At 46.5% G+C, this 26,032-nt stretch overlaps 1 protein-coding gene across 1 annotated transcript; it reads right to left on the bottom strand.

Moving 5' to 3' along the window:
• Positions 1-8,398: 8,398 nt before the first annotated feature.
• LOC135530400 (suppressor of cytokine signaling 1-like) lies at positions 8,399-21,636 on the bottom strand. The gene is made up of 3 exons (XM_064958734.1): positions 21,156-21,636; positions 11,038-11,906; positions 8,399-9,058 (listed from the first exon to the last, which is right to left on the bottom strand). Exons 2-3 carry the CDS (start codon positions 11,700-11,702, stop codon positions 8,731-8,733), a joined length of 993 nt encoding a protein of 330 aa, XP_064814806.1. The 5' UTR covers positions 11,703-11,906; positions 21,156-21,636; the 3' UTR covers positions 8,399-8,730.
• Between the last annotated feature and the right edge of the window lie 4,396 nt (positions 21,637-26,032).

Raw genomic sequence — 26,032 nt, 5'->3', positions numbered from 1 at the left:
CAAATTGGTGAATTCACCTTCTGACATCAGTGGAACAGCCACTTTACAATAGTGCATCTAAATCATTTAAGGGGGGTGAGAAGGATTGCTTTATCCTATCCTAGGTATTCCTTAAAGAGGTGGGGTTTCAGGTGTCTCCGGAAGGTGGTGATTGACTCCGCTGTCCTGGCGTCGTGAGGGAGTTTGTTCCACCATTGGGGGGCCAGAGCAGCGAACAGTTTTGACTGGGCTGAGCGGGAACTGTACTTCCTCAGTGGTAGGGAGGCGAGCAGGCCAGAGGTGGATGAACGCAGTGCCCTTGTTTGGGTGTAGGGCCTGATCAGAGCCTGGAGGTACTGCGGTGCCGTTCCCCTCACAGCTCCGTAGGCAAGCACCATGGTCTTGTGGCGGATGCGAGCTTCAACTGGAAGCCAGTGGAGAGAGCGGAGGAGCGGGGTGACGTGAGAGAACTTGGGAAGGTTGAACACCAGACGGGCTGCGGCGTTCTGGATGAGTTGTAGGGGGTTTAATGGCACAGGCAGGGAGCCCAGCCAACAGCGAGTTGCAGTAATCCAGACGGGAGATGACAAGTGCCTGGATTAGGACCTGCGCCGCTTCCTGTGTGAGGCAGGGGCGTACTCTGCGGATGTTGTAGAGCATGAACCTACAGGAACGGGCCACCGCCTTGATGTTAGTTGAGAACGACAGGGTGTTGTCCAGGATCACGCCAAGGTTCTTAGCGCTCTGGGAGGAGGAAACAATGGAGTTGTCAACCGTGATGGCGAGATCATGGAACGGGCAGTCCTTCCCCGGGAGGAAGAGCAGCTCCGTCTTGCCGAGGTTCAGCTTGAGGTGGTGATCCGTCATCCACACTGATATGTCTGCCAGACATGCAGAGATGCGATTCGCCACCTGGTCATCAGAAGGGGAAAGGAGAAGATTAATTGTGTGTCGTCTGCATAGCAATGATAGGAGAGACCATGTGAGGTTATGACAGAGCCAAGTGACTTGGTGTATAGCGAGAATAGGAGAGGGCCTAGAACAGAGCCCTGGGGGACACCAGTGGTGAGAGCGCGTGGCGAGGAGACAGATTCTCGCCACGCCACCTGGTAGGAGCGACCTGTCAGGTAGGACGCAATCCAAGCGTGGGCCGCACCGGAGATGCCCAACTCGGAGAGGGTGGAGAGGAGGATCTGATGGTTCACAGTGTCGAAGGCAGCCGATAGGTCTAGAAGGATGAGAGCAGAGGAGAGAGAGTTAGCTTTAGCAGTGCGGAGCGCCTCCGTGATACAGAGAAGAGCAGTCTCAGTTGAATGACTAGTCTTGAAACCTGACTGATTTGGATCAAGAAGGTCATTCTGAGAGAGATAGCGGGAGAGCTGGCCAAGGACGGCACGTTCAAGAGTTTTGTAGAGAAAAGAAAGAAGGGATACTGGTCTGTAGTTGTTGACATCGGAGGGATCGAGTGTAGGTTTTTTCAGAAGGGGTGCAACTCTCGCTCTCTTGAAGACGGAAGGGACGTAGCCAGCGGTCAGGGATGAGTTGATGAGCGAGGTGAGGTAAGGGAGAAGGTCTCCGGAAATGGTCTGGAGAAGAGAGGAGGGGATAGGGTCAAGCGGGCAGGTTGTTGGGCGGCCGGCCGTCACAAGAAGCGAGATTTCATCTGGAGAGAGAGGGAGAAAGAGGTCAGAGCACAGGGTAGGGCAGTGTGAGCAGAACCAGCGGTGTCGTTTGACTTAGCAAACGAGGATCGGATGTCGTCGACCTTCTTTTCAAAATGGTTGACGAAGTCATCTGCAGAGAGGGAGGAGGGGGGGGAGGGGGAGGAGGATTCAGGAGGGAGGAGAAGGTGGCAAAGAGCTTCCTAGGGTTAGAGGCAGATGCTTGGAATTTAGAGTGGAAGAAAGTGGCTTTAGCAGCAGAGACAGAGGAGGAAAATGTAGAGAGGAGGGAGTGAAAGGATGCCAGGTCCGCAGGGAGGCGAGTTTTCCTCCATTTCCGCTCGGCTGCCCGGAGCACAGAGAGATGACCCGGGAGAAGAGTCCCCTAAGCAAGCTGGTCCTGGGGCTCTGTTCACAAACACAAACAGACCCCACAGAGCCCCAGGACAACAACACAATTAGACCAAAGGAAATCATGAGAAAACAAAAAGTTAATTACTTGACACATTGGAAAGAATTAACAAATAAACAGAGCAAACTAGCAAACTAGAATGATATTTCGCCCTAAACAGAGAATACACAGTGGCAGAATACCTGACCACTGTGACTGACCCAAAATTAAGGAAAGCTTTGACTATGTACAGACTCAGTGAGCATAGCCTTGCTATTGAGAAAGGCCGCCGTAGGCAGACATGGCTCTCAAGAGAAGACAGGCTATGAGCTCATTGCCCACAAAATGAGGTGGAAACTGAGCTGCACTTCCTAACCTCCTGCCCAATGTATGACCATATTAGAGAGAGATATTTCCCTCAGATTACACAGATCCACAAAGAATTCGAAAACAAACCCAATTTTGAAAAACTCCCATATCTACTGGGTGAAATACCACAGTGTGCCATCACAGCAGCAAGATTTGTGACCTGTTGCCACGAGAAAAGGGCAACCAGTGAAGAACAAACACCATTGTAAATACAACCCATATTTAGGCTTATTTATTTTCCCTTTTGTACTTTAACCATTTGTACATTGTTACAACACTGTATATATACATAATATAACATTTGTAATGTCTTAATTGTTTTGAAACTTCTGTATGTGTAATGTTTACTGTTAATTTCTATTGTCTATTTCACTTTTGTTAACACATGTTTCCCTTGAATTGAATTGAGAATAAAAAAAGAGAAAGGCCTTTGCCACTGTACAGCGAAACTCGGTCATGACTCAAACACTACAGCGAAACTCGGTCATGACTCAAACACTGCACAGCGAAACTCGGTCATGACTCAAACACTGTACAGCGAAACTCGGTCATGACTCAAACACTGTACAGCGAAACTCGGTCATGACTCAAACACTGTACAGCGAAACTCGGTCATGACTCAAACACTGTACAGCGAAACTCGGTCATGACTCAAACACTGTACAGCGAAACTCGGTCATGACTCAAACACTGTACAGCGAAACTCGGTCATGACTCAAACACTGTACAGCGAAACTCGGTCATGACTCAAACACTGTACAGCGAAACTCGGTCATGACTCAAACACTGTACAGCGAAACTCGGTCATGACTCAAACACTGTACAGCGAAACTCGGTCATGACTCAAACACTGTACAGCGAAACTCGGTCATGACTCAAACACTGTACAGCGAAACTCGGTCATGACTCAAACACTGTACAGCGAAACTCGGTCATGACTCAAACACTGTACAGCGAAACTCGGTCATGACTCAAACACTGTACAGCGAAACTCGGTCATGACTCAAACACTGTACAGCGAAACTCGGTCATGACTCAAACACTGTACAGCGAAACTCGGTCATGACTCAAACACTGTACAGCGAAAACGGTCATGACTCAAACACTGTACAGCGAAACTCGGTCATGACTCAAACACTGTACAGCGAAACTCGGTCATGACTCAAACACTGTACAGCGAAACTCAGTCATGACTCAAACACTGTACAGCGAAACTCGGTCATGACTCAAACACTGTACAGCGAAACTCGGTCATGACTCAAACACTGTACAGCGAAACTCAGTCATGACTCAAACACTGTACAGCGAAACTCGGTCATGACTCAAACACTGTACAGCGAAACTTCGGTCATGACTCAAACACTGTACAGCGAAACTCGGTCATGACTCAAACACTGTACAGCGAAACTCGGTCATGACTCAAACACTGTACAGCGAAACTCGGTCATGACTCAAACACTGTACAGCGAAACTTCGGTCATGACTCAAACACTGTACAGCGAAACTCGGTCATGACTCAAACACTGTACAGCGAAACTCGGGTCATGACTCAAACACTGTACAGCAAAACTCGGTCATGACTCAAACACTGTACAGTGAAACTCGGTCAACACAAAACTGTACAGTGAAACGGTCATGACTCAAACACTGTACAGCGAAACTCAATCATGACTCAAACACTGTACAGCGAAACTCAATCATGACTCAAACACTGTACAGCGAAACTCGGTCATGACTCAAACACTGTACAGCAGACTCAAACACTGTACAGAGGTCATGACTCAAACACTGTACAGCGAAACTCGGTCATGTCTCAAACACTGTACAGCGAAACTCGGTCATGACTCAAACACTGTACAGCGAAACTCGGTCATGACTCAAACACTGTACAGCGAAACTCGGTCATGACTCAAACACTGTACAGCGAAACTCGGTCATGACTCAAACACTGTACAGTGAAACTCGGTCATGACACAAAAACTGTACAGTGAAACTCGGTCATGACTCAAACACTGTACAGCGAAACTCAATCATGACTCAAACACTGTACAGCGAAACTCGGTCATGACTCAAACACTGTACAGCGAAACTCGGTCATGACTCAAACACTGTACAGCGAAACTCGGTCATGACTCAAACACTGTACAGCGAAACTCGGTCATGTCTCAAACACTGTACAGCGAAACTCGGTCATGACTCAAACACTGTACAGCGAAACTTCGGTCATGACTCAAACACTGTACAGCGAAACTCGGTCATGACTCAAACACTGTACAGCGAAACTCGGTCATGTCTCAAACACTGTACAGCGAAACTCGGTCATGACTCAAACACTGTACAGCGAAACTCGGTCATGACTCAAACACTGTACAGCGAAACTCGGTCATGACTCAAACACTGTACAGCGAAACTCGGTCATGACTCAAACACTGTACAGCGAAACTCGGTCATGACTCAAACACTGTACAGCGAAACTCGGTCATGACTCAAACACTGTACAGCGAAACTCGGTCATGACTCAAAAACTGTAGAGTAACCTTGATACATCTATTAACGTAACACAGTAGCCTGTGTGACACAGCACAGGAAATTACAAAGATCATTAGCACCATTGGTACCAGCATTACAAGTTACAATAATAACATAAAGCTCTGGGTTAAAAGATTAAGAGGCCACTCCAAATGAACAGACCTGTACGCTATAATAACATAGATTAAGAGGCCACTCCAAATGAACAGACCTGTACGCTATAATAACATAGATTAAGAGGCCACTCCAAATGAACAGACCTGTACGCTATAATAACATAGATTAAGAGGCCACTCCAAATGAACAGACCTGTACGCTATAATAACATAGATTAAGAGGCCACTCCAAATGAACAGACCTGTACGCTATAATAACATAGATTAAGAGGCCACTCCAAATGAACAGACCTGTACGCTATAATAACATAGATTAAGAGGCCACTCCAAATGAACAGACCTGTACGCTATAATAACATAGATTAAGAGGCCACTCCAAATGAACAGACCTGTACGCTATAATAACATAGATTAAGAGGCCACTCCAAATGAACAGACCTGTACGCTATGATTTTAGATGCATATCTGCTTTATTTATGAGATTATCAGTAGGATTATTAGTAGGATTATTAGTAGGCCTGGTGGCCTGGTATCTGGGGGGGAGGCATACAATCGATGACTTGCACAAATAATACAAGTTTAAGTTATTTACAATGTTAATATCATTCTGCAGAGAGAGAGAGAGAGAGAGAGAGAGAGAGACAGAGAGAGGTAGAGAAAGACAGAGAGACAGAGAGAGAGGTAGAGAGACAGAGAGAGAGACAGAGAGAGGTAGAGAAAGACAGAGAGACAGAGAGAGAGGTAGAGAGAGACAGAGAGAGAGAGAGAGGTAGAGAGACAGAGAGAGATAGATAGAGAGACAGAGAGACAGAGAGAGAAAGAGAGAGAGAGGTAGAGAGAGATAGAGACAGAGAGAGAGAGAGAGAGAGGTAGAGAGAGACAGAGAGACAGAGAGAGAAGTAGAGAGAGAGACAGAGATAGAGACAGAGAGAGGTAGAGAGAGGTAGAGAGAGAGAGAGAGATAGATAGAGAGGTAGAGAGAGACAGAGAGAGAGAGAGAGAGAGAGAGATAGAGAGAGAGGTAGAGAGAGACAGAGAGAGAGACAGAGAGAGAGGTAGAGAGAGACAGAGAGAGACAGAGAGAGAGAGACAGAGGTAGAGAGAGAGGTAGAGAGAGGTAGAGAGACAGAGAGACAGAGAGAGAGGTAGAGAGAGACAGAGAGAGACAGAGAGAGAGAGACAGAGGTAGAGAGAGAGGTAGAGAGAGGTAGAGAGAGGTAGAGAGACAGAGAGACAGAGAGAGAGGCTCAAAGCCCAGTACAGGGAAAGTGGAAAGGGACACTGAAAATCCATTTGATTATTTTGCTCGTCCTCAGTCCAAGGATTTTGATTTATTTTTTCAGTACCACCCAAAACAAACCCCTCAAAGAGTCATTCCCAACGTATTCACTCCAAAGATGTCACAAACAGAAAATGGCTGACCTGCAATGAAGTAACTCACTCCTTGTTCTGCTCAGTATGTCTTGTCACTACCACCTTCAGCCAGTGGTAGTGCATTTGTCAAAGGAGGCCTGGAAACACACCCATCAGAGAGTACAGGAACATGAGAAAAGACCCATAGAGAAAATACAGAAGCCTTTTTTCCTCGGAGCAGAGCAGAGCAGACATCCGTACGAGGTGCAGAAGGTGGTATAAAATGCAGTATTATATCATGTGATAGTAATAGTAATGTAAGATATGTAAACATTATTAAAGTGGCCTGAATTACTGTTTCAGTTTCACGCCCCTGCTACAAGCAGTTTAGTCAGCTCAACTTGCTCAATTTCCACATTACTCATTACTCCTTTACGTGAGGTAGTTGAGGTTTAAGGGTTTAGTGAATGATTTGTCCAAAATAAAATGCTTTTAAGTTTTGGAAATATTTAGGACTAATTTATACTTGTCACCTACTCTAAAACTAACTGCAGCTCTTTGTTAAGTGTTGCAGTCATTTCAGTTGTTGTCTTAGCTGACATGTTATAGGGTTGAGTCATCCTCGTACAGACATACACTGGCTTTACTCAATAGCATGTAGCATGTCGCTAGTAAAGACTCAATAGCATGTAGCATGTCGCTAGTAAAGACGCAATAGCATGTAGCATGTCGCTAGTAAAGACGCAATAGCATGTAGCATGTCGCTAGTAAAGACTCAATAGCATGTAGCATGTGGCTAGTAAAGACTCAATAGCATGTAGCATGTCGCTAGTAAAGACTCTATAGCATGTAGCATGTGGCTAGTAAAGACTCAATAGCATGTAGCATGTCACTAGTAAAGACTCAATAGCATGTAGCATGTCGCTAGTAAAGACTCAATAGCATGTAGCATGTTGCTAGTAAAGACTCAATAGCATGTAGCCTGTCGCTAAGAAAGGCCTTTCTCCCCTGATTGGTCAGTTTGTCTTGGCGGGCGGCTCTAGGAAGTCTTGGAGGGTCTAAACTTCTTCCATTTAAGGTGGAGCCCACTGTGTTCTTCAATGCTGCAGACACATTTTTTGGTACCCTTCCCCAGATCTGTGAATTGACAAAATCCTGACGTTTCGGAGCTCTACGTACAATTCCCTCGACCTCATGGCTTGGTTTTCGGGTCTGACGTGCACTGTCAACTGTGGGACAGGTGTGTGCGTTTCTATATCATATCCAATCTATTGAATTTACCACAGGTGGACTCCAATCAAGTTGTAGAAACATCTCAAGGATGATCAACGTAAACAGGATGCACCTGGGCTCAATTTCAAGTCACATAGTAAAGGGTCTGAATACTCATGTAAATAAGGTATCTGTTTTATTTTTTTGCCCAAAATTCTAAAAACCTTTTTTCGCTTTGTCATTATGGGGTATTGTGATGTCATTATGGGGTATTGTGATGTCATTATGTGGTATTGTGATGTCATTATGGGTTATTGTGATGTCATTATGGGTATTGTGATGTCATTATGGGGTATTGTGATGTCATTATGGGTTATTGTGATGTCATTATGGGGTATTGTGATGTCATTATGGGGTATTGTGATGTCATTATGGGGTATTGTGTGTAGATTGATGAGAGAAACATTTTTTAAATCCATTTTAGAATAAGGTTTGGGAAACCAACCCACTGAACCTTCAGAACCACAGACCAGAACTACAGTACATGACATGACCAGCCTAGAACTGGCCCAAGAGACAGAATCACAGAGAGACCAGAACCACAGAACCAGACCAGAGACAGAACTACACAGATAAGAACCACAAACCAGAGACAGAACCACACAGATAAGAACCACAAACCAGAGACAGAACCACACAGATAAGAACCACAGACCAGAGACAGAACCACAGAACCAGACCAGAGACAGAACCACAGAACCAGACCAGAGACAGAACCACCTTCTCACCCCCCCCCTTAAATGATTTAGATGCACTATTGTAAAGTGGCTGTTCCACTGGATGTCAGAAGGTGAATTCACCAATTTGTAAGTCGCTCTGGATAAGAGCGTCTGCTAAATGACTTAAATGTAAATGTAAACCAGACCAGAGACAGAACCACAGAACCAGACCAGAGACAGAACCACAGAACCAGACCAGAGACAGAGAGTGTAAGAAACAGCAAATTCCAATTCCGTTTCCTGGGGCTCCATTCCATTGTATTTTCGGTCAGTACCGTTCCGAAAGTTGCAGTCTGTTGGAACGGAAGAGGTCCCCCAAACTCTCCGGTAGGAGGGTGTGTCTATATACTATAAGGATAGTCCTGTAGATACTGTATGACCACCTGGTTAAGCCCAGGTAGTGAATCTATCCTCTCCGCTCCGTACAACTCCACGATTCGTCCCCTACACAGCTGCTGTAAGGTCATGGGTCGCTCCCTGCGCCACGCCCTCCGCAGCCGCCTATGGGATGACTCCACGTAGAACCGCAGCAAGGCGAACAATGAATCAAAGGCCTTGTTACTGCCGTTGAGGCGGAAACTCTGACTGGTCAGGAGGACGCGGACACTGACGGGCCCCCGGTCGCCGTGGTAACTGAGGGTGAAGAAGACGTCCGGCTGCCTGCTGTCCCTGGCAACCACACAACCACACGACAGCACAACGTTACACAGGACGGAACAGCAAGGGGGGTCTGTGCCTGTTTGTTTCCTGATGAGGTACAGCCATGTGTGTGTGGAGTATACCTGATGAGGAAGCTCCCAGGCAGTGTGTGGAGTATACCTGATGAGGAAGCTCCCAGGCGGTGTGTGTAGCAGGGTGTGGTGTATACCTGATGAGGAAGCTCCCAGGCGGTGTGTGTAGCAGGGTGCGGTATATACCTGATGAGGAAGCTCCCAGGCGGTGTGTGTAGCAGGGTGCGGAGTATACCTGATGAGGAAGCTCCCAGGCAGTGTGTGTAGCAGGGTGCGGTATATACCTGATGAGGAAGCTCCCAGGCGGTGTGTGTAGCAGGGTGTGGTGTATACCTGATGAGGAAGCTCCCAGGCGGTGTGTGTAGCAGGGTGCGGAGTATACCTGATGAGGAAGCTCCCAGGCGGTGTGTGTAGCAGGGTGTGGTGTATACCTGATGAGGAAGCTCCCAGGCGGTGTGTGTAGCAGGGTGTGGTGTATACCTGATGAGGAAGCTCCCAGGCGGTGTGTGTAGCAGGGTGTGGTGTATACCTGATGAGGAAGCTCCCAAGCGGTGTGTGTAGCAGGGTGTGGAGTATACCTGATGAGGAAGCTCCCAGGCAGTGTGTGTGTAGCAGGGTGTGGTGTATACCTGATGAGGAAGCTCCCAGGCGGTGTGTGTAGCAGGGTGTGGTGTATACCTGATGAGGAAGCTCCCAGGCGGTGTGTGTAGCAGGGTGTGGTGTATACCTGATGAGGAAGCTCCCAGGCGGTGTGTGTAGCAGGGTGTGGTGTATACCTGATGAGGAAGCTCCCAAGCGGTGTGTGTAGCAGGGTGTGGAGTATACCTGATGAGGAAGCTCCCAGGCGGTGTGTGTGTAGCAGGGTGTGGTGTATACCTGATGAGGAAGCTCCCAGGCGGTGTGTGTAGCAGGGTGTGGTGTATACCTGATGAGGAAGCTCCCAGGCGGTGTGTGTGTAGCAGGGTGTGGTGTATACCTGATGAGGAAGCTCCCAGGTGGTGTGTGTGTAGCAGGGTGTGGTGTATACCTGATGAGGAAGCTCCCAGGCAGTGTGTGTAGCAGGGTGTGGTGTATACCTGATGAGGAAGCTCCTAGGCGGTGTGAGTAGCAGGGTGTGGTGTATACCTGATGAGGAAGCTCCCAGGCAGTGTGTGTGTAGCAGGGTGTGGTGTATACCTGATGAGGAAGCTCCCAGGCGGTCTGTGTAGCAGGGTGTGGTGTATACCTGATGAGGAAGCTCCCAGGCGGTGTGTGTAGCAGGGTGTGGTGTATACCTGATGAGGAAGCTCCCAGGCGGTGTGTGTAGCAGGGTGTGGTGTATACCTGATGAGGAAGCTCCCAGGCAGTGTGTGTAGCAGGGTGTGGTGTATACCTGATGAGGAAGCTCCCAGGCGGTGTGTGTAGCAGGGTGTGGTGTATACCTGATGAGGAAGCTCCCAGGCGGTGTGTGTGTAGCAGGGTGTGGTGTATACCTGATGAGGAAGCTCCCAGGTGGTGTGTGTGTAGCAGGGTGTGGTGTATACCTGATGAGGAAGCTCCCAGGCAGTGTGTGTAGCAGGGTGTGGTGTATACCTGATGAGGAAGCTCCTAGGCGGTGTGAGTAGCAGGGTGTGGTGTATACCTGATGAGGAAGCTCCCAGGCAGTGTGTGTGTAGCAGGGTGTGGTGTATACCTGATGAGGAAGCTCCCAGGCGGTCTGTGTAGCAGGGTGTGGTGTATACCTGATGAGGAAGCTCCCAGGCGGTGTGTGTAGCAGGGTGTGGTGTATACCTGATGAGGAAGCTCCCAGGCGGTGTGTGTAGCAGGGTGTGGTGTATACCTGATGAGGAAGCTCCCAGGCGGTGTGTGTAGCAGGGTGCGGTGTATACCTGATGAGGATGCTCCCAGACGGTGTGTGTAGCAGGGTGCGGTGTATACCTGATGAGGAAGCTCCCAGGCGGTGTGTGTAGCAGGGTGCGGTGGGCCTCCTCCATCTCCATAGGGCCCCAGTAGTAGCCACTGTGAACCAGCTGACGGTGTGTGTGTCGCACTAGAAGATACTCCTGCTGGCTGAAGAACGGCCGGAGATGTGTGGTCCAGGAGTCTGGGATCGGATCGGGCAAGTGGAGAAGAGGTCCGAGGCAGGGGAGAGGGACACTGGGGCTTGGCCAGGGGAGAGGGACACTGGGGCTTGGCCAGGGGGGAGGGACACTGGGGCTTGGCCAGGGGAGAGGGACACTGGGTCTAGTCGCTTTAAAGCTGCTCTGTTGAGGCCACCAGGGATGGAGGGCACCGCCAGAACTGGTCTTGTCTGGAGGTGTGGTCCGGTTGTCTGTGCTGGTCTGGACCGTATTCTGTAGTTCTAAGAGTTGGATCTGATGTTGTAGGTTCTGTTGTTCTAAGAGTTCATTCTCTTGACCTAAGAGTTCGAAGTTCTCGAGTTCTAGGAGTTGGTTCTGTTGTTCTTGAACGCGGTTCTGCTGTTCTACGTGTTCTAGGGTTTCCCCTGGAAGCTGCTGGGTTCCGTCCTGGTTCTGCGTGGGTGCCGTGTGGTTCTGCGATGGTTCCACTGTGGTTCCTGCCAGAGTGTCTCTGACCATCATACAGAAGAGAGCCCTCCACTGGATCCCCCATCCCCAGTAGTAGCCACTGTGAACCAGCTGACGGTGTGTGTCGCACTAGAAGATACTCCTGCTGGATGAAGAAGGGCCAGAGGTGTGTGGTCCAGGAGTCTGGATCACTATCCCACATCCAAATCCACTATAGGGGCGAGGAGAGAGAGAGATCCAGAATGATCTGGAGAGATCCTGGGAGAAGAGACAGACAGACAGGCAACAGTGTTATTGAGGTGCTGTATGAAAACATAGGCCGGCCGGCCGGCCGGCCACACACACACACACACACACACACACACACACACACACACACACACACACACACACACACACACACACACACACACACACACACACACACACACACACACAACTAACGCTGGAAAGTTTAGTCTCCGTCTCAGGTTTCAAGGACTCCGTCATGGACAGCTGTGGTTGTTATGGGAACCCAGTAACGTAGGATGCTGATTGTGCTGCATGTTTCGGTCTGTCTCTTCGTGCTGCATGTTTCGGTCTGTCTCTTCGTGCTGCATGTTTCGGTCTGTCTCTTCGTGCTGCATGTTTCTGTCTGTCTCTTCGTGCTGCATGTTACGGTCTGTCTCTTCGTGCTGCATGTTTCGGTCTGTCTCTTCGTGCTGCATGTTTCGGTCTGTCTCTTCGTGCTGCATGTTTCGGTCTGTCTCTTCGTGCTGCATGTTTCGGTCTTTCTCTTCGTGCTGCATGTTTCGGTCTGTCTCTTCGTGCTGCATGTTTCGGTCTGTCTCTTCGTGCTGCATGTTTCGGTCTGTCTCTTCGTGCTGCATGTTTCGGTCTGTCTCTTCGTGCTGCATGTTTCGGTCTGTCTCTTCGTGCTGCATGTTTCGGTCTGTCTCTTCGTGCTGCATGTTTCTGTCTGTCTCTTCGTGCTGCATGTTTCGGTCTGTCTCTTCGTGCTGCATGTTTCGGTCTGTCTCTTCGTGCTGCATGTTTCTGTCTGTCTCTTCGTACTGCATGTTTCGGTCTGTCTCTTCGTGCTGCATGTTTCGGTCTGTCTCTTCGTGCTGCATGTTTCGGTCTGTCTCTTCGTGCTGCATGTTTCGGTCTGTCTCTTTGTGCTGCATGTTTCGGTCTGTCTCTTCGTGCTGCATGTTTCGGTCTGTCTCTTCGTGCTGCATGTTTCGGTCTGTCTCTTCGTGCTGCATGTTTCTGTCTGTCTCTTCGTGCTGCATGTTTCGGTCTGTCTCTTCGTGCTGCATGTTTCGGTCTGTCTCTTCGTGCTGCATGTTTCGGTCTGTCTCTTCGTGCTGCATGTTTCGGTCTGTCTCTTCGTGATGCAAGTTTCGGTCTGTCTCTTCGTGCTGCATGTTCTTTCTGTCTGTCTCTTCGTGCTGCATGTTTCGGTCTGTCTCTTCGTGCTGCATGTTTCGGTCTGTCTCTTCGTGCTGCATGTTTCGGTCTGTCTCTTCGTGCTGCATGTTTCTGTCTGTCTCTTCGTGCTGCATGTTTCGGTCTGTCTCTTCGTGCTGCATGTTTCGGTCTGTCTCTTCGTGCTGCATGTTTCGGTCTGTCTCTTCGTGCTGCATGTTTCTGTCTGTCTCTTCGTGCTGCATGTTTCGGTCTGTCTCTTCGTGCTGCATGTTTCTGTCTGTCTCTTCGTGCTGCATGTTTCGGTCTGTCTCTTCGTGCTGCATGTTTCGGTCTGTCTCTTCGTGCTGCATGTTTCGGTCTGTCTCTTCGTGCTGCATGTTTCTGTCTGTCTCTTCGTGCTGCATGTTTCGGTCTGTCTCTTCGTGCTGCATGTTTCTGGTCTGTCTCTTCGTGCTGCATGTTTCTGTCTGTTTCTCTTCTCTTCGTGCTGCATGTTTCGGTCTGTCTCTTCGCCTTTGTTATGCTGCATGTTTCGGTCTGTCTCTTCGTGCTGCATGTTTCGGTCTGTCTCTTCGTGCTGCATGTTTCTGTCTGTCTCTTCGTGCTGCATGTTTCGGTCTGTCTCTTCGTGCTGCATGTTACGGTCTGTCTCTTCGTGCTGCATGTTTCTGTCTGTCTCTTCGTAGTGCATGTTTCCCAGGAGTGGAGGCTGTCTCTTCGTGCTGCATGTTTCTGTCTGTCTCTTCGTGCTGCATGTTACGGTCTGTCTCTTCGTGCTGCATGTTACGGTCTGTCTCTTCGTACTGCTTGTATTATGGTCTGTCATGTTGTTGCTGTGGATCTCCCTTCATGTAACCTTGTGGTCTCCCTTCTTGTAGTGTAGAGGTGTTATCTGTCCTCGTTAATGCTGTACCATGTTCCAACAGCTAGTGGAAAGCCTTCCCAGAAGAGTGGAGGCTGTTATAGCAGTAAAGGGGGGGACCAACTCCATATTAAAGCCTTCCCAGAAGAGTGGAGGCTGTTATAGCAGTAAAGGAGGGTCCAACTCCATATTAAAGCCTTCCCAGAAGAGTGGAGGCTGTTATAGCAGTAAAGGAGGGTCCAACTCCATATTAAAGCCTTCCCAGAAGACTGGAGGCTGTTATAGCAGCAAAGGGGGGACCAACTCCATATTAAAGCCTTCCCAGAAGAGTGGAGGCTGTTATAGCAGTAAAGGAGGGTCCAACTCCATATTAAAGCCTTCCCAGAAGAGTGGAGGCTGTTATAGCAGTAAAGGAGGGACCAACTCCATATTAAAGCCTTCCCAGAAGAGTGGAGGCTGTTATAGCAGCAAAGGGGGGACCAACTCCATATTAAAGCCTTCCCAGAAGAGTGGAGGCTGTTATAGCAGAAAAGGAGGGTCCAACTCCATATTAAAGCCTTCCCAGAAGAGTGGAGGCTGTTATAGCAGCAAAAGGAGGGACCAACTCCATATTAAAGCCTTCCCAGAAGAGTGGAGGCTGTTATAGCAGTAAAGGAGGGTCCAACTCCATATTAAAGCCTTCCCAGAAGAGTGGAGGCTGTTATAGCAGTAAAGGGGGGGACCAACTCCATATTAAAGCCTTCCCAGAAGAGTGGAGGCTGTTATAGCAGCAAAGGAGGGACCAACTCCATATTAAAGCCTTCCCAGAAGAGTGGAGGCTGTTATAGCAGTAAAGGAGGGACCAACTCCATATTAAAGCCTTCCCAGAAGAGTGGAGGCTGTTATAGCAGTAAAGGAGGGTCCAACTCCATATTAAAGCCTTCCCAGAAGAGTGGAGGCTGTTATAGCAGTAAAGGAGGGTCCAACTCCATATTAAAGCCTTCCCAGAAGAGTGGAGGCTGTTATAGCAGTAAAGGAGGGACCAACTCCATATTAAAGCCTTCCCAGAAGAGTGGAGGCTGTTATAGCAGTAAAGGAGGGTCCAACTCCATATTAAAGCCTTCCCAGAAGAGTGGAGGCTGTTATAGCAGTAAAGGGGGGTCCAACTCCATATTAAAGCCTTCCCAGAAGACTGGAGGCTGTTATAGCAGTAAAGGAGGGTCCAACTCCATATTAAAGCCTTCCCAGAAGAGTGGAGGCTGTTATAGCAGTAAAGGAGGGTCCAACTCCATATTAAAGCCTTCCCAGAAGAGTGGAGGCTGTTATAGCAGTAAAGGGGGGTCCAACTCCATATTAAAGCCTTCCCAGAAGAGTGGAGGCTGTTATAGCAGTAAAGGAGGGTCCAACTCCATATTAAAGCCTTCCCAGAAGAGTGGAGGCTGTTATAGCAGTAAAGGAGGGTCCAACTCCATTTTAAAGCCTTCCCAGAAGAGTGGAGGCTGTTATAGCAGCAAAGGAGGGACCAACTCCATATTAAAGCCTTCCCAGAAGAGTGGAGGCTGTTATAGCAGTAAAGGAGGGTCCAACTCCATATTAAAGCCTTCCCAGAAGAGAGGAGGCTGTTATAGCAGCAAAAGGAGGGACCAACTCCATATTAACGCCCATGATTTTGGAATGAGATGTTCGCGGAGCCGGTGTCCACATACTGTTGGTCCCGTAGTGTATCTGTGCTGTCACGTAGTGTATCTGTGCTGTCACATAGTGTATCTGTGCTGTCACGTAGTGTATCTGTGCTGTCACGTAGTGTATCTGTGCTGTCACGTAGTGTATCTGTGCTGTCACGTAGCGTATCTGTGCTGTCACGTAGTGTATCTGTGCTGTCACGTAGCGTATCTGTGCTGTCACGTAGTGTATCTGTGCTGTTGCCAAGAGTGTTCTGTCGATGTTCTCCATGTTTTTTTATGTGTATTTAACTAGGCAAGTCAGTTGAGAACAAATCCTTCTCACTGATGGCCTACCGGGGAACAGATCAGGCGCTAGGCTACCCTGCCGCCCTCTGTGACACAGCCTGGAACGGAACCAGGGTCTGTAGTGACGCCTCACTCGGGAGCCCCCTTTCTTTTAATCCTCTGCCCAACAGGAGGCTTTGTGTTTCTTGCCAGGCGATCATTCTCAATAACAATGTGTTCTTCATTGACCTGCCAAGCACATCGCTACACCCGCAATAACATTCGCTAAATACGTGTATGTGACCAATAAAATGTGATGTTAGAAGCGTGTCTTATCTTCTTAGTTATAGCTGTTAACTGTTAACAGGACAGTGTCTTATCTTCCTAGTTATAGCTGTTAACTGTTAACAGGACAGTGTCTTATCTTCTTAGTTATAGCTGTTAACAGGACAGTGTCTTATCTTCCTAGTTATAGCTGTTAACTGTTAACAGTGTCTTATCTTCCTAGTTATAGCTGTTAACTGTTAACAGTGTCTTATCTTCCTAGTTATAGCTGTTAACTGTTAACAGTGTCTTATCTTCCTAGTTATAGCTGTTAACTGTTAACAGTGTCTTATCTTCCTAGTTATAGCTGTTAACTGTTAACAGTGTCTTATCTTCCTAGTTATAGCTGTTAACAGGACAGTGTCTTATCTTCCTAGTTATAGCTGTTAACTGTTAACAGGACAGTGTCTTATCTTCCTAGTTATAGCTGTTAACTGTTATCTGTTAACAGTGTCTTATCTTCCTAGTTATAGCTGTTAACTGTTAACAGGACAGTGTCTTATCTTCCTAGTTATAGCTGTTAACTGTTAACAGGACAGTGTCTTATCTTCCTAGTTATAGCTGTTAACTGTTAACAGTGTCTTATCTTCCTAGTTATAGCTGTTAACTGTTAACAGGACAGTGTCTTATCTTCCTAGTTATAGCTGTTAACTGCTCACAGGACAGTGTCTTATCTTCCTAGTTATAGCTGTTAACTGTTAAAGGTGTCTTATCTTCCTAGTTATAGCTGTTAACTGTTAACAGTGTCTTATCTTCCTAGTTATAGCTGTTAACTGCTCACAGGACAGTGTCTGATCTTCCTAGTTATAGCTGTTAACAGGACAGTGTCTTATCTTCTTAGTTATAGCTGTTAACTGTTAACAGGACAGTGTCTTATCTTCCTAGTTATAGCTGTTAACTGTTCACAGGACAGTGTCTTATCTTCCTAGTTATAGCTGTTAACTGTTAACAGTGTCTTATCTTCCTAGTTATAGCTGTTAACTGTTAACAGTGTCTTATCTTCCTAGTTATAGCTGTTAACTGTTAACAGGACAGTGTCTTATCTTCCTAGTTATAGCTGTTAACTGTTAACAGGACAGTGTCTTATCTTCCTAGTTATAGCTGTTAACTGTTAACAGGACAGTGTCTTATCTTCCTAGTTATAGCTGTTAACTGTTAACAGTGTCTTATCTTCCTAGTTATAGCTGTTAACTGTTAACAGTGTCTTATCTTCCTAGTTATAGCTGTTAACTGTTAACAGTGTCTTATCTTCTAGTTATAGCTGTTAACTGTTAACAGTTTCTTATCTTCCTAGTTATAGCTGTTAACAGGACAGTGTCTTATCTTCCTAGTTATAGCTGTTAACTGTTAACAGTGTCTTATCTTCCTAGTTATAGCTGTTAACAGGACAGTGTCTTATCTTCCTAGTTATAGCTGTTAACTGTTAACAGGACAGTGTCTTATCTTCCTAGTTATAGCTGTTAACTGTTAGGACAGTGTCTTATCTTCCTAGTTATAGCTGTTAACTGTTAACAGGACAGTGTCTTATCTTCCTAGTTATAGCTGTTAACTGTTAACAGGACAGTGTCTTATCTTCCTAGTTATAGCTGTTAACTGTTAACAGGACAGTGTCTTATCTTCCTAGTTATAGCTGTTAACTGTTAACAGTGTCTTATCTTCCTAGTTATAGCTGTTAACTGTTAACAGACAGTGTCTTATCTTCCTAGTTATAGCTGTTAACTGTTAACAGGACAGTGTCTTATCTTCCTAGTTATAGCTGTTAACTGTTAACAGGACAGTGTCTTATCTTCCTAGTTATAGCTGTTAACTGTTAACAGGACAGTGTCTTATCTTCCTAGTTATAGCTGTTAACTGTTCACAGTGTCTTATCTTCCTAGTTATAGCTGTTAACTGTTAACAGGACAGTGTCTTATCTTCCTAGTTATAGCTGTTAACTGTTAACAGGACAGTGTCTTATCTTCCTAGTTATAGCTGTTAACTGTTAACAGTGTCTTATCTTCTTAGTTATAGCTGTTAACTGTTAACAGGACAGTGTCTTATCTTCCTAGTTATAGCTGTTAACTGTTAACAGGACAGTGTCTTATCTTCTTAGTTATAGCTGTTAACTGTTAACAGTGTCTTATCTTCCTAGTTATAGCTGTTAACTGTTAACAGTGTCTTATCTTCTTAGTTATAGCTGTTAACTGTTAACAGGACAGTGTCTTATCTTCCTAGTTATAGCTGTTAACTGTTAACAGATTGGTGTCTTATCTTCCTAGTTATAGCTGTTAACTGTTAACAGGACAGTGTCTAATCTTCCTAGTTATAGCTGTTAACTGTTAACAGGACAGTGTCTTATCTTCCTAGTTATAGCTGTTAACTGTTAACAGGACAGTGTCTTATCTTCCTAGTTATAGCTGTTATAAAACATAATCAGAGGATAACAGAACTGTGTCTGTTTGGAAGATTCTGGCAGCAGCGGTGAGACGGGTTGTAAAAGGGAAACATTTTCACTTTCAGTCTGACAACAGCTCTGTGTTCAACTATAACGCCTGGACAACAGCTCTGCGGTGTGTTCAATTATAACGCCTGGACAACAGCTCTGCGGTGTGTTCAATTATAACGCCTGGACAACAGCTCTGCGGTGTGTTCAATTATAACGCCTGGACAATAGCTCTGCGGTGTGTTCAATTATAACGCCTGGACAACAGCTCTGCGGTGTGTTCAATTATAACGCCTGGACAACAGCTCTGCGGTGTGTTCAATTATAACGCCTGGACAACAGCTCTGTGGCGTGTTCAATTATAACGCCTGGACAACAGCTCTGCGGTGTGTTCAACTATAACGCCTGGACAACAGCTCTGCGGTGTGTTCAACTATAACGCCTGGACAACAGCTCTGCGGTGTGTTCAATTATAACGCCTGGACAACAGCTCTGCGGTGTGTTCAATTATAACGCCTGGACAACAGCTCTGCGGTGTGTTCAATTATAACGCCTGGACAACAGCTCTGCGGTGTGTTCAATTATAACGCCTGGACAACAGCTCTGCGGTGTGTTCAATTATAACGCCTGGACAACAGCTCTGCGGTGTGTTCAATTATAACGCCTGGACAACAGCTCTGCGGTGTGTTCAATTATAACGCCTGGACAACAGCTCTGTGTTCAATTATAACGCCTGGACAACAGCTCTGCGGTGTGTTCAATTATAACGCCTGGACAACAGCTCTGTGTTCAATTATAACGCCTGGACAACAGCTCTGCGGTGTGTTCAATTATAACGCCTGGACAACAGCACTGCGGTGTGTTCAATTATAACGCCTGGACAACAGCTCTGCAGTGTGTTCAATTGTAACGCCTGGACAACAGCTCTGTGTTCAATTATAACGCCTGGACAACAGCTCTGCGGTGTGTTCAATTATAACGCCTGGACAACAGCTCTGCGGTGTGTTCAATTATAACGCCTGGACAACAGCTCTGCAGTGTGTTCAATTATAACGCCTGGACAACAGCTCTGCGGTGTGTTCAATTATAACGCCTGGACAACAGCTCTGCGGTGTGTTCAATTATAACGCCTGGACAACAGCTCTGCTGTGTGTTCAATTATAACGCCTGGACAACAGCTCTGCGGTGTGTTCAATTATAACGCCTGGACAACAGCTCTGCAGTGTGTTCAATTGTAACGCCTGGACAACAGCTCTGCTGTTTGTTCAATTATAACGCCTGGACAACAGCTCTGCGGTGTGTTCAATTATAACGCCTGGACAACAGCTCTGCGGTGTGTTCAATTATAACGCCTGGACAACAGCTCTGTGTTCAATTATAACGCCTGGACAACAGCTCTGCTGTGTGTTCAATTATAACGCCTGGACAACAGCTCTGCGGTGTGTTCAATTATAATGCCTGGACAACAGCTCTGCGGTGTGTTCAATTATAACGCCTGGACAACAGCTCTGCGGTGTGTTCAATTATAACGCCTGGACAACAGCTCTGCGGTGTGTCCTGTGATGTAAAGAAACATTCAATTATAACGCCTGGACAACAGCTCTGCGGTGTGTTCAATTATAATGCCTGGACAACAGCTCTGCGGTGTGTTCAATTATAACGCCTGGACAAGCTCTGCGGTGTGTTCAATTATAACGCCTGGACAACAGCTCTGCGGTGTGTTCAATTATAACGCTCTGGACAACAGCTCTGTGTTCAATTATAACGCCTGGACAACAGCTCTGCGGTGTGTTCAATTATAACGCCTGGACAACAGCTCTGCGGTGTGTTCAATTATAACGCCTGGACAACAGCTCTGCGGTGTGTTCAATTATAACGCCTGGACAACAGCTCTGCGGTGTGTTCAATTATAACGCCTGGACAACAGCTCTGCGGTGTGTTCAATTATAACGCCTGGACAACAGCTCTGCGGTGTGTTCAATTATAACGCCTGGACAACAGCTCTGCGGTGTGTTCAATTATAACGCCTGGACAACAGCTCTGTGTTCAATTATAACGCCTGGACAACAGCTCTGCGGTGTGTTCAATTATAACGCCTGGACAACAGCTCTGCGGTGTGTTCAATTATAATGCCTGGACAACAGCTCTGCGGTGTGTTCAATTATAACGCCTGGACAACAGCACTGCGGTGTGTTCAATTATAACGCCTGGACAACAGCTCTGTGGTGTGTTCAATTATAACGCCTGGACAACAGCTCTGCGGTGTGTTCAAATATAACGCCTGGACAACAGCTCTGCGATGTGTTCAATTATAACGCCTGGACAACAGCTCTGCAATGCAAACCAGCTCATTGTGCAAACTTGTCTCGAACGTCCAGCTTCAGCTCACCAGTTACCATTCAAACGCTATTTATATTCTTTATACATTAACAAATACAGCACCGCACCAACTTCATTCAAAAGTAAAAATAGATTCATTTATTCCCGATAAATGCAACAAAAAATATGACCGTAGTCTTGTTTCAAATGGAGCAAGTTGGGGAGCGTCGGGTGCTTACCGTTTTCTGGAGAGGAATGAGACGTTAACCAAATGAATCGGTGGTGGGAGACTTCGCACTAAGAATGTAGATACTCAGCGTGCAATGCGTCGGCTATAAATCACACCATTACATCGCCGTCAAAGTCAAAGTTTTTAATGTCCCGTTTTCAGACACGTGCAACCATGCGCGCTACTTAAGTTTCACAGATCGTGGATGAAGTCGCCTGCCAGTCAACCATGCTTCCTATACTGTCGTCTTGCCTGAAACGGTATCTCGAGTTGAACGAAACAACACAAAAAAAAAAGTTCAAAACGAACACACCACCGTAACTCCTCCCCGCCTCAAAGTGTCCCGAGTCCTGTGACCGCGTCCGTTTTCCAAGAACCATCCAAACGTTCTCTTTCGTTATACATCATTAAAACGGTCCATTGTTAGACAGTACATAGTAGGTATGTTACAATATGTACACTCCCCGTGGTGAAAAAGGGGAGGACGAGAATCCTGTAAGGAGGAATAGAGAGCTGCTTTGTGCTGAGATGGGTGGGCGGAACCTGCAATGACTTTTAGTCTCTGGCAGCAGGGGTGTGACTGTGGCACGGTGTGACTGAAGTGTTTTTTGGCTTCCATACCTACTATATCTGTTAACTGTACCTACCTACTGAACCTGTTTACTGTACCTACCTACTGAACCTACCTACTGAACCTACCTACCTACGGAACCTACCTACTGAACCTACCTACTGTACCTACCTACTGAACCTACCTACTGAACCTGTTTACTGTACCTACCTACTGAACCTACCTACTGTACCTACCTACTGAACCTACCTACTGAACCTACCTACCTACGGAACCTACCTACTGTACCTACCTACTGTACCTACCTACTGAACCTACCTACCTACGGAACCTACCTACTGTACCTACCTACTGAACCTACCTACTGAACCTGTTTACTGTACCTACCTACTGAACCTACCTACTGTACCTACCTACTGAACCTACCTACCTACGGAACCTACCTACTGTACCTGTTTACGGAACCTACCTACTGTACATGCCTACTGTACCTACTGAACCTGTTTACTGTACCTACCTACCTACTGAACCTACCTACCTACTGAACCTACCTACTGAACCTGTTTACTGTACCTACCCACTGAACCTACCTACTGTACCTACCTACTGTACCTACCTACTGAACCTACCTACTACTGAACCTGTTTACTGTGCCTACCTACTGAACCTACCTACTGAACCTACCTACTGTACCTACCTACTGAGCCTATTTACTGTACCTACCTACTGAACCTGTTTACTGTGCCTACCTACTGAACCTACCTACTGAACCTACCTACTGTACCTACCTACTGTACCTGTTTACTGTACCTACCTACTGAACCTACCTTTACTGTACCTACCTACTGAACCTACCTACTGTACCTACCTACCTACTGAACCTACCTACTGTACCTACTGTTTACTGTGCCTACCTACTGAACCTGTTTACTGTACCTACCTACTGAACCTACCTACCTACTGTACCTACCTACTGAGCCTGTTTACTGTACCTACCTACTGAACCTACCTACCTACTGTACCTACCTACTGTACCTACCTACTGAACCTGTTTACTGTACCTACCTACTGTACCTACCTACTGTACCTACCTACTGAACCTACCTACTGAGCCTGTTTACTGTACCTACCTACTGAACCTACCTACCTACTGTACCTACCTACTGAACCTACCTACTGAACTTGTTTACTGTACCTACCTACTGTACCTGTTTACTGTACCTACCTACTGAACCTACCTACTGTACCTACCTACTGAACCTACCTACTGAACCTGTTTACTGTACCTACCTACTGAACCTACCTACTGTACCTACCTACTGAACCTACCTACTGAACCTACTGTACCTACTGAACCTACCTACTGTACCTACCTACTGTACCTACCTACTGAACCTACCTACCTACTGAACCTACCTACTGTACCTACCTACTGAACCTACCTACTGAACCTGTTTACTGTACCTACCTACTGAACCTACCTACTGTACCTACCTACTGAACCTACCTACCTACTGAACCTACCTACTGTACCTGTTTACTGAACCTACCTACTGACACCTACTGTACCTACTGGAACCTGTTTACTGTACCTACCTACCTACTGAACCTACCTACCTACTGAACCTACCTACTGAACCTGTTTACTGTACCTACCCACTGAACCTACCTACTGTACCTACCTACTGTACCTACCTACTGAACCTGTTTACTGTACCTAACTACTGAACCTGTTTACTGTGCCTACCTACTGAACCTACCTACCTACCTACTGAACTGAACCTACTGTACCTACCTACTGAACCTGTTTACTGTTACTGTACCTACCTACTGAACCTGTTTACTGTGCCTACCTACTGAACCTACCTACTGAACCTACCTACTGTACCTACCTACTGTACCTGTTTACTGTACCTACCTACTGAACCTGTTTACTGTACCTACCTACTGAACCTATCTACTGTACCTACCTACCTACTGTACCTACCTACCTACTGTACCTGTTTACTGTGCCTACCTACTGAACCTGTTTACTGTACCTACCTACTGAACCTACCTACCTACTGTACCTACCTACTGTACCTACCTACTGTACCTACCTACTGTACCTACCTACCTACTGTACCTACCTACTGTACCTACCTACTGACTGTACCTGTTTACTGTACCTACCTACTGACCTACCTACCTACTGAACCTACCTACTGAACCTGTTTACTGTACCTACCTACTGAACCTACCTACCTACTGTACCTACCTACTGAACCTACCTACTGAACTTGTTTACTGTACCTACCTACTGTACCTGTTTACTGTACCTACCTACTGAACCTGTCTACTGTACCTACCTACTGAACCTACCTACTGAACCTACCTACTGTACCTAGCTACTGAACCTACCTACTGAACCTACCTACCTACTGTACCTACCTACTGAACCTACCTACTGAACCTGTTTACTGAACCTATCTACTGAACCTACCTACTGACCCTGTTTACTGAACCTATCTACTGAACCTGTTTACTGAACCTGTTTACTGTACCTACCTACTGAACCTACCTACTGTACCTACCTACTGAACCTACCTACTGAACCTGTTTACTAAACCTACCTACTGAACCTGTTTACTGTACCTACCTACTGAACCTGTTTACTGTACCTACTTACTGAACCTACCTACTGAGCCTGTTTACTGTACCTACCTACTGAACCTACCTACCGAGCCTGTTTACTGTACCTACCTACTGAACCTGTTTACTGTACCTACCTACTGTAACCTGTTTACTGTACCTACCTACTGTACCTGTTTACTGTACCTACCTACTGAACCTGTTTACTGTACCTACCTACTGAACCTGTTTACTGTACCTACCTACCGAGCCTGTTTACTGTACCTACCTACTGAACCTACCTACTGAACCTGTTTACTGTACCTACCTACTGAACCTACCTACTGTACCTACCTACTGAACCTACCTACTGAACCTGTTTAATGTACCTACCTACCTACTGTACCTACCTACCTACTGTACCTACCTATTATATCTGTTAACTGTACCTACTGTACCTACCTACTGAACCTGTTTACTGTACCTACCTACTGTACCTACCTATTATATCTGTTAACTGTACCTACTGTACCTACCTACTGAACCTACCTACTGAACCTGTTTACTGTACCTACCTACTGTACCTACCTACCTACTGTACCTACCTACCTACTGTACCTACCTATTATATCTGTTAACTGTACCTACTGAACCTACCTACTGAACCTGTTTACTGTACCTACCTACTGTACCTGTTTACTGTACCTACCTACTGAACCTGTCTACTGTACCTACCTACTGAACCTACCTACTGAACCTACCTACTGTACCTAGCTACTGAACCTACCTACTGAACCTACCTACCTACTGTACCTACCTACTGAACCTACCTACTGAACCTGTTTACTGAACCTATCTACTGAACCTACCTACTGACCCTGTTTACTGAACCTATCTACTGAACCTATTTACTGAACCTGTTTACTGTACCTACCTACTGAACCTACCTACTGTACCTACCTACTGAACCTACCTACTGAACCTGTTTACTGAACCTACCTACTGAACCTGTTTACTGTACCTACCTACTGAACCTGTTTACTGTACCTACTTACTGAACCTACCTACTGAGCCTGTTTACTGTACCTACCTACTGAACCTACCTACTGTACCTGTTTACTGTACCTACCTACTGAACCTGTTTACTGTACCTACCTACTGTACCTGTTTACTGTACCTACCTACTGTACCTGTTTACTGTACCTACCTACTGAACCTGTTTACTGTACCTACCTACTGAACCTGTTTACTGAACCTACCTACTGAACCTGTTTACTGTACCTACCTACTGAACCTACCTACTGAACCTGTTTACTGTACCTACCTACTGAACCTACCTACTGTACCTACCTACTGAACCTACCTACTGAACCTGTTTACTGTACCTACCTACCTACTGTACCTACCTACCTACTGTACCTACCTATTATATCTGTTAACTGTACCTACTGTACCTACCTACTGAACCTGTTTACTGTACCTACCTACTGTACCTACCTATTATATCTGTTAACTGTACCTACTGTACCTACCTACTGAACCTACCTACTGAACCTGTTTACTGTACATACCTACTGTACCTAGCTACCTACTGTACCTACCTACCTACTGTACCTACCTATTATATCTGTTAACTGTACCTACTGAACCTACCTACTGAACCTGTTTACTGTACCTACCTACTGTACCTACCTACCTACTGTACC

This window comes from Oncorhynchus masou, unplaced genomic scaffold (assembly GCF_036934945.1).
Source record: "Oncorhynchus masou masou isolate Uvic2021 unplaced genomic scaffold, UVic_Omas_1.1 unplaced_scaffold_1333, whole genome shotgun sequence".
Classification (NCBI taxonomy): domain Eukaryota; kingdom Metazoa; phylum Chordata; class Actinopteri; order Salmoniformes; family Salmonidae; genus Oncorhynchus; species Oncorhynchus masou.
The sequence above is the reverse complement of the archived record's forward strand: the minus strand, read 5'-3'. Positions and strand labels throughout refer to the sequence as shown.

Bases quoted from the DNA above. Each gene is read 5' to 3' on its own strand.
- LOC135530400 (XM_064958734.1), bottom strand. From the start codon at position 11,702: ATGATGGTCAGAGACACTCTGGCAGGAACCACAGTGGAACCATCGCAG. The intron at 9,059-11,037 runs GTATACACCGCA...TGTGGTTGCCAG, and splicing joins CCTGGGAGCTTCCTCATCAG to GGACAGCAGGCAGCCGGACG.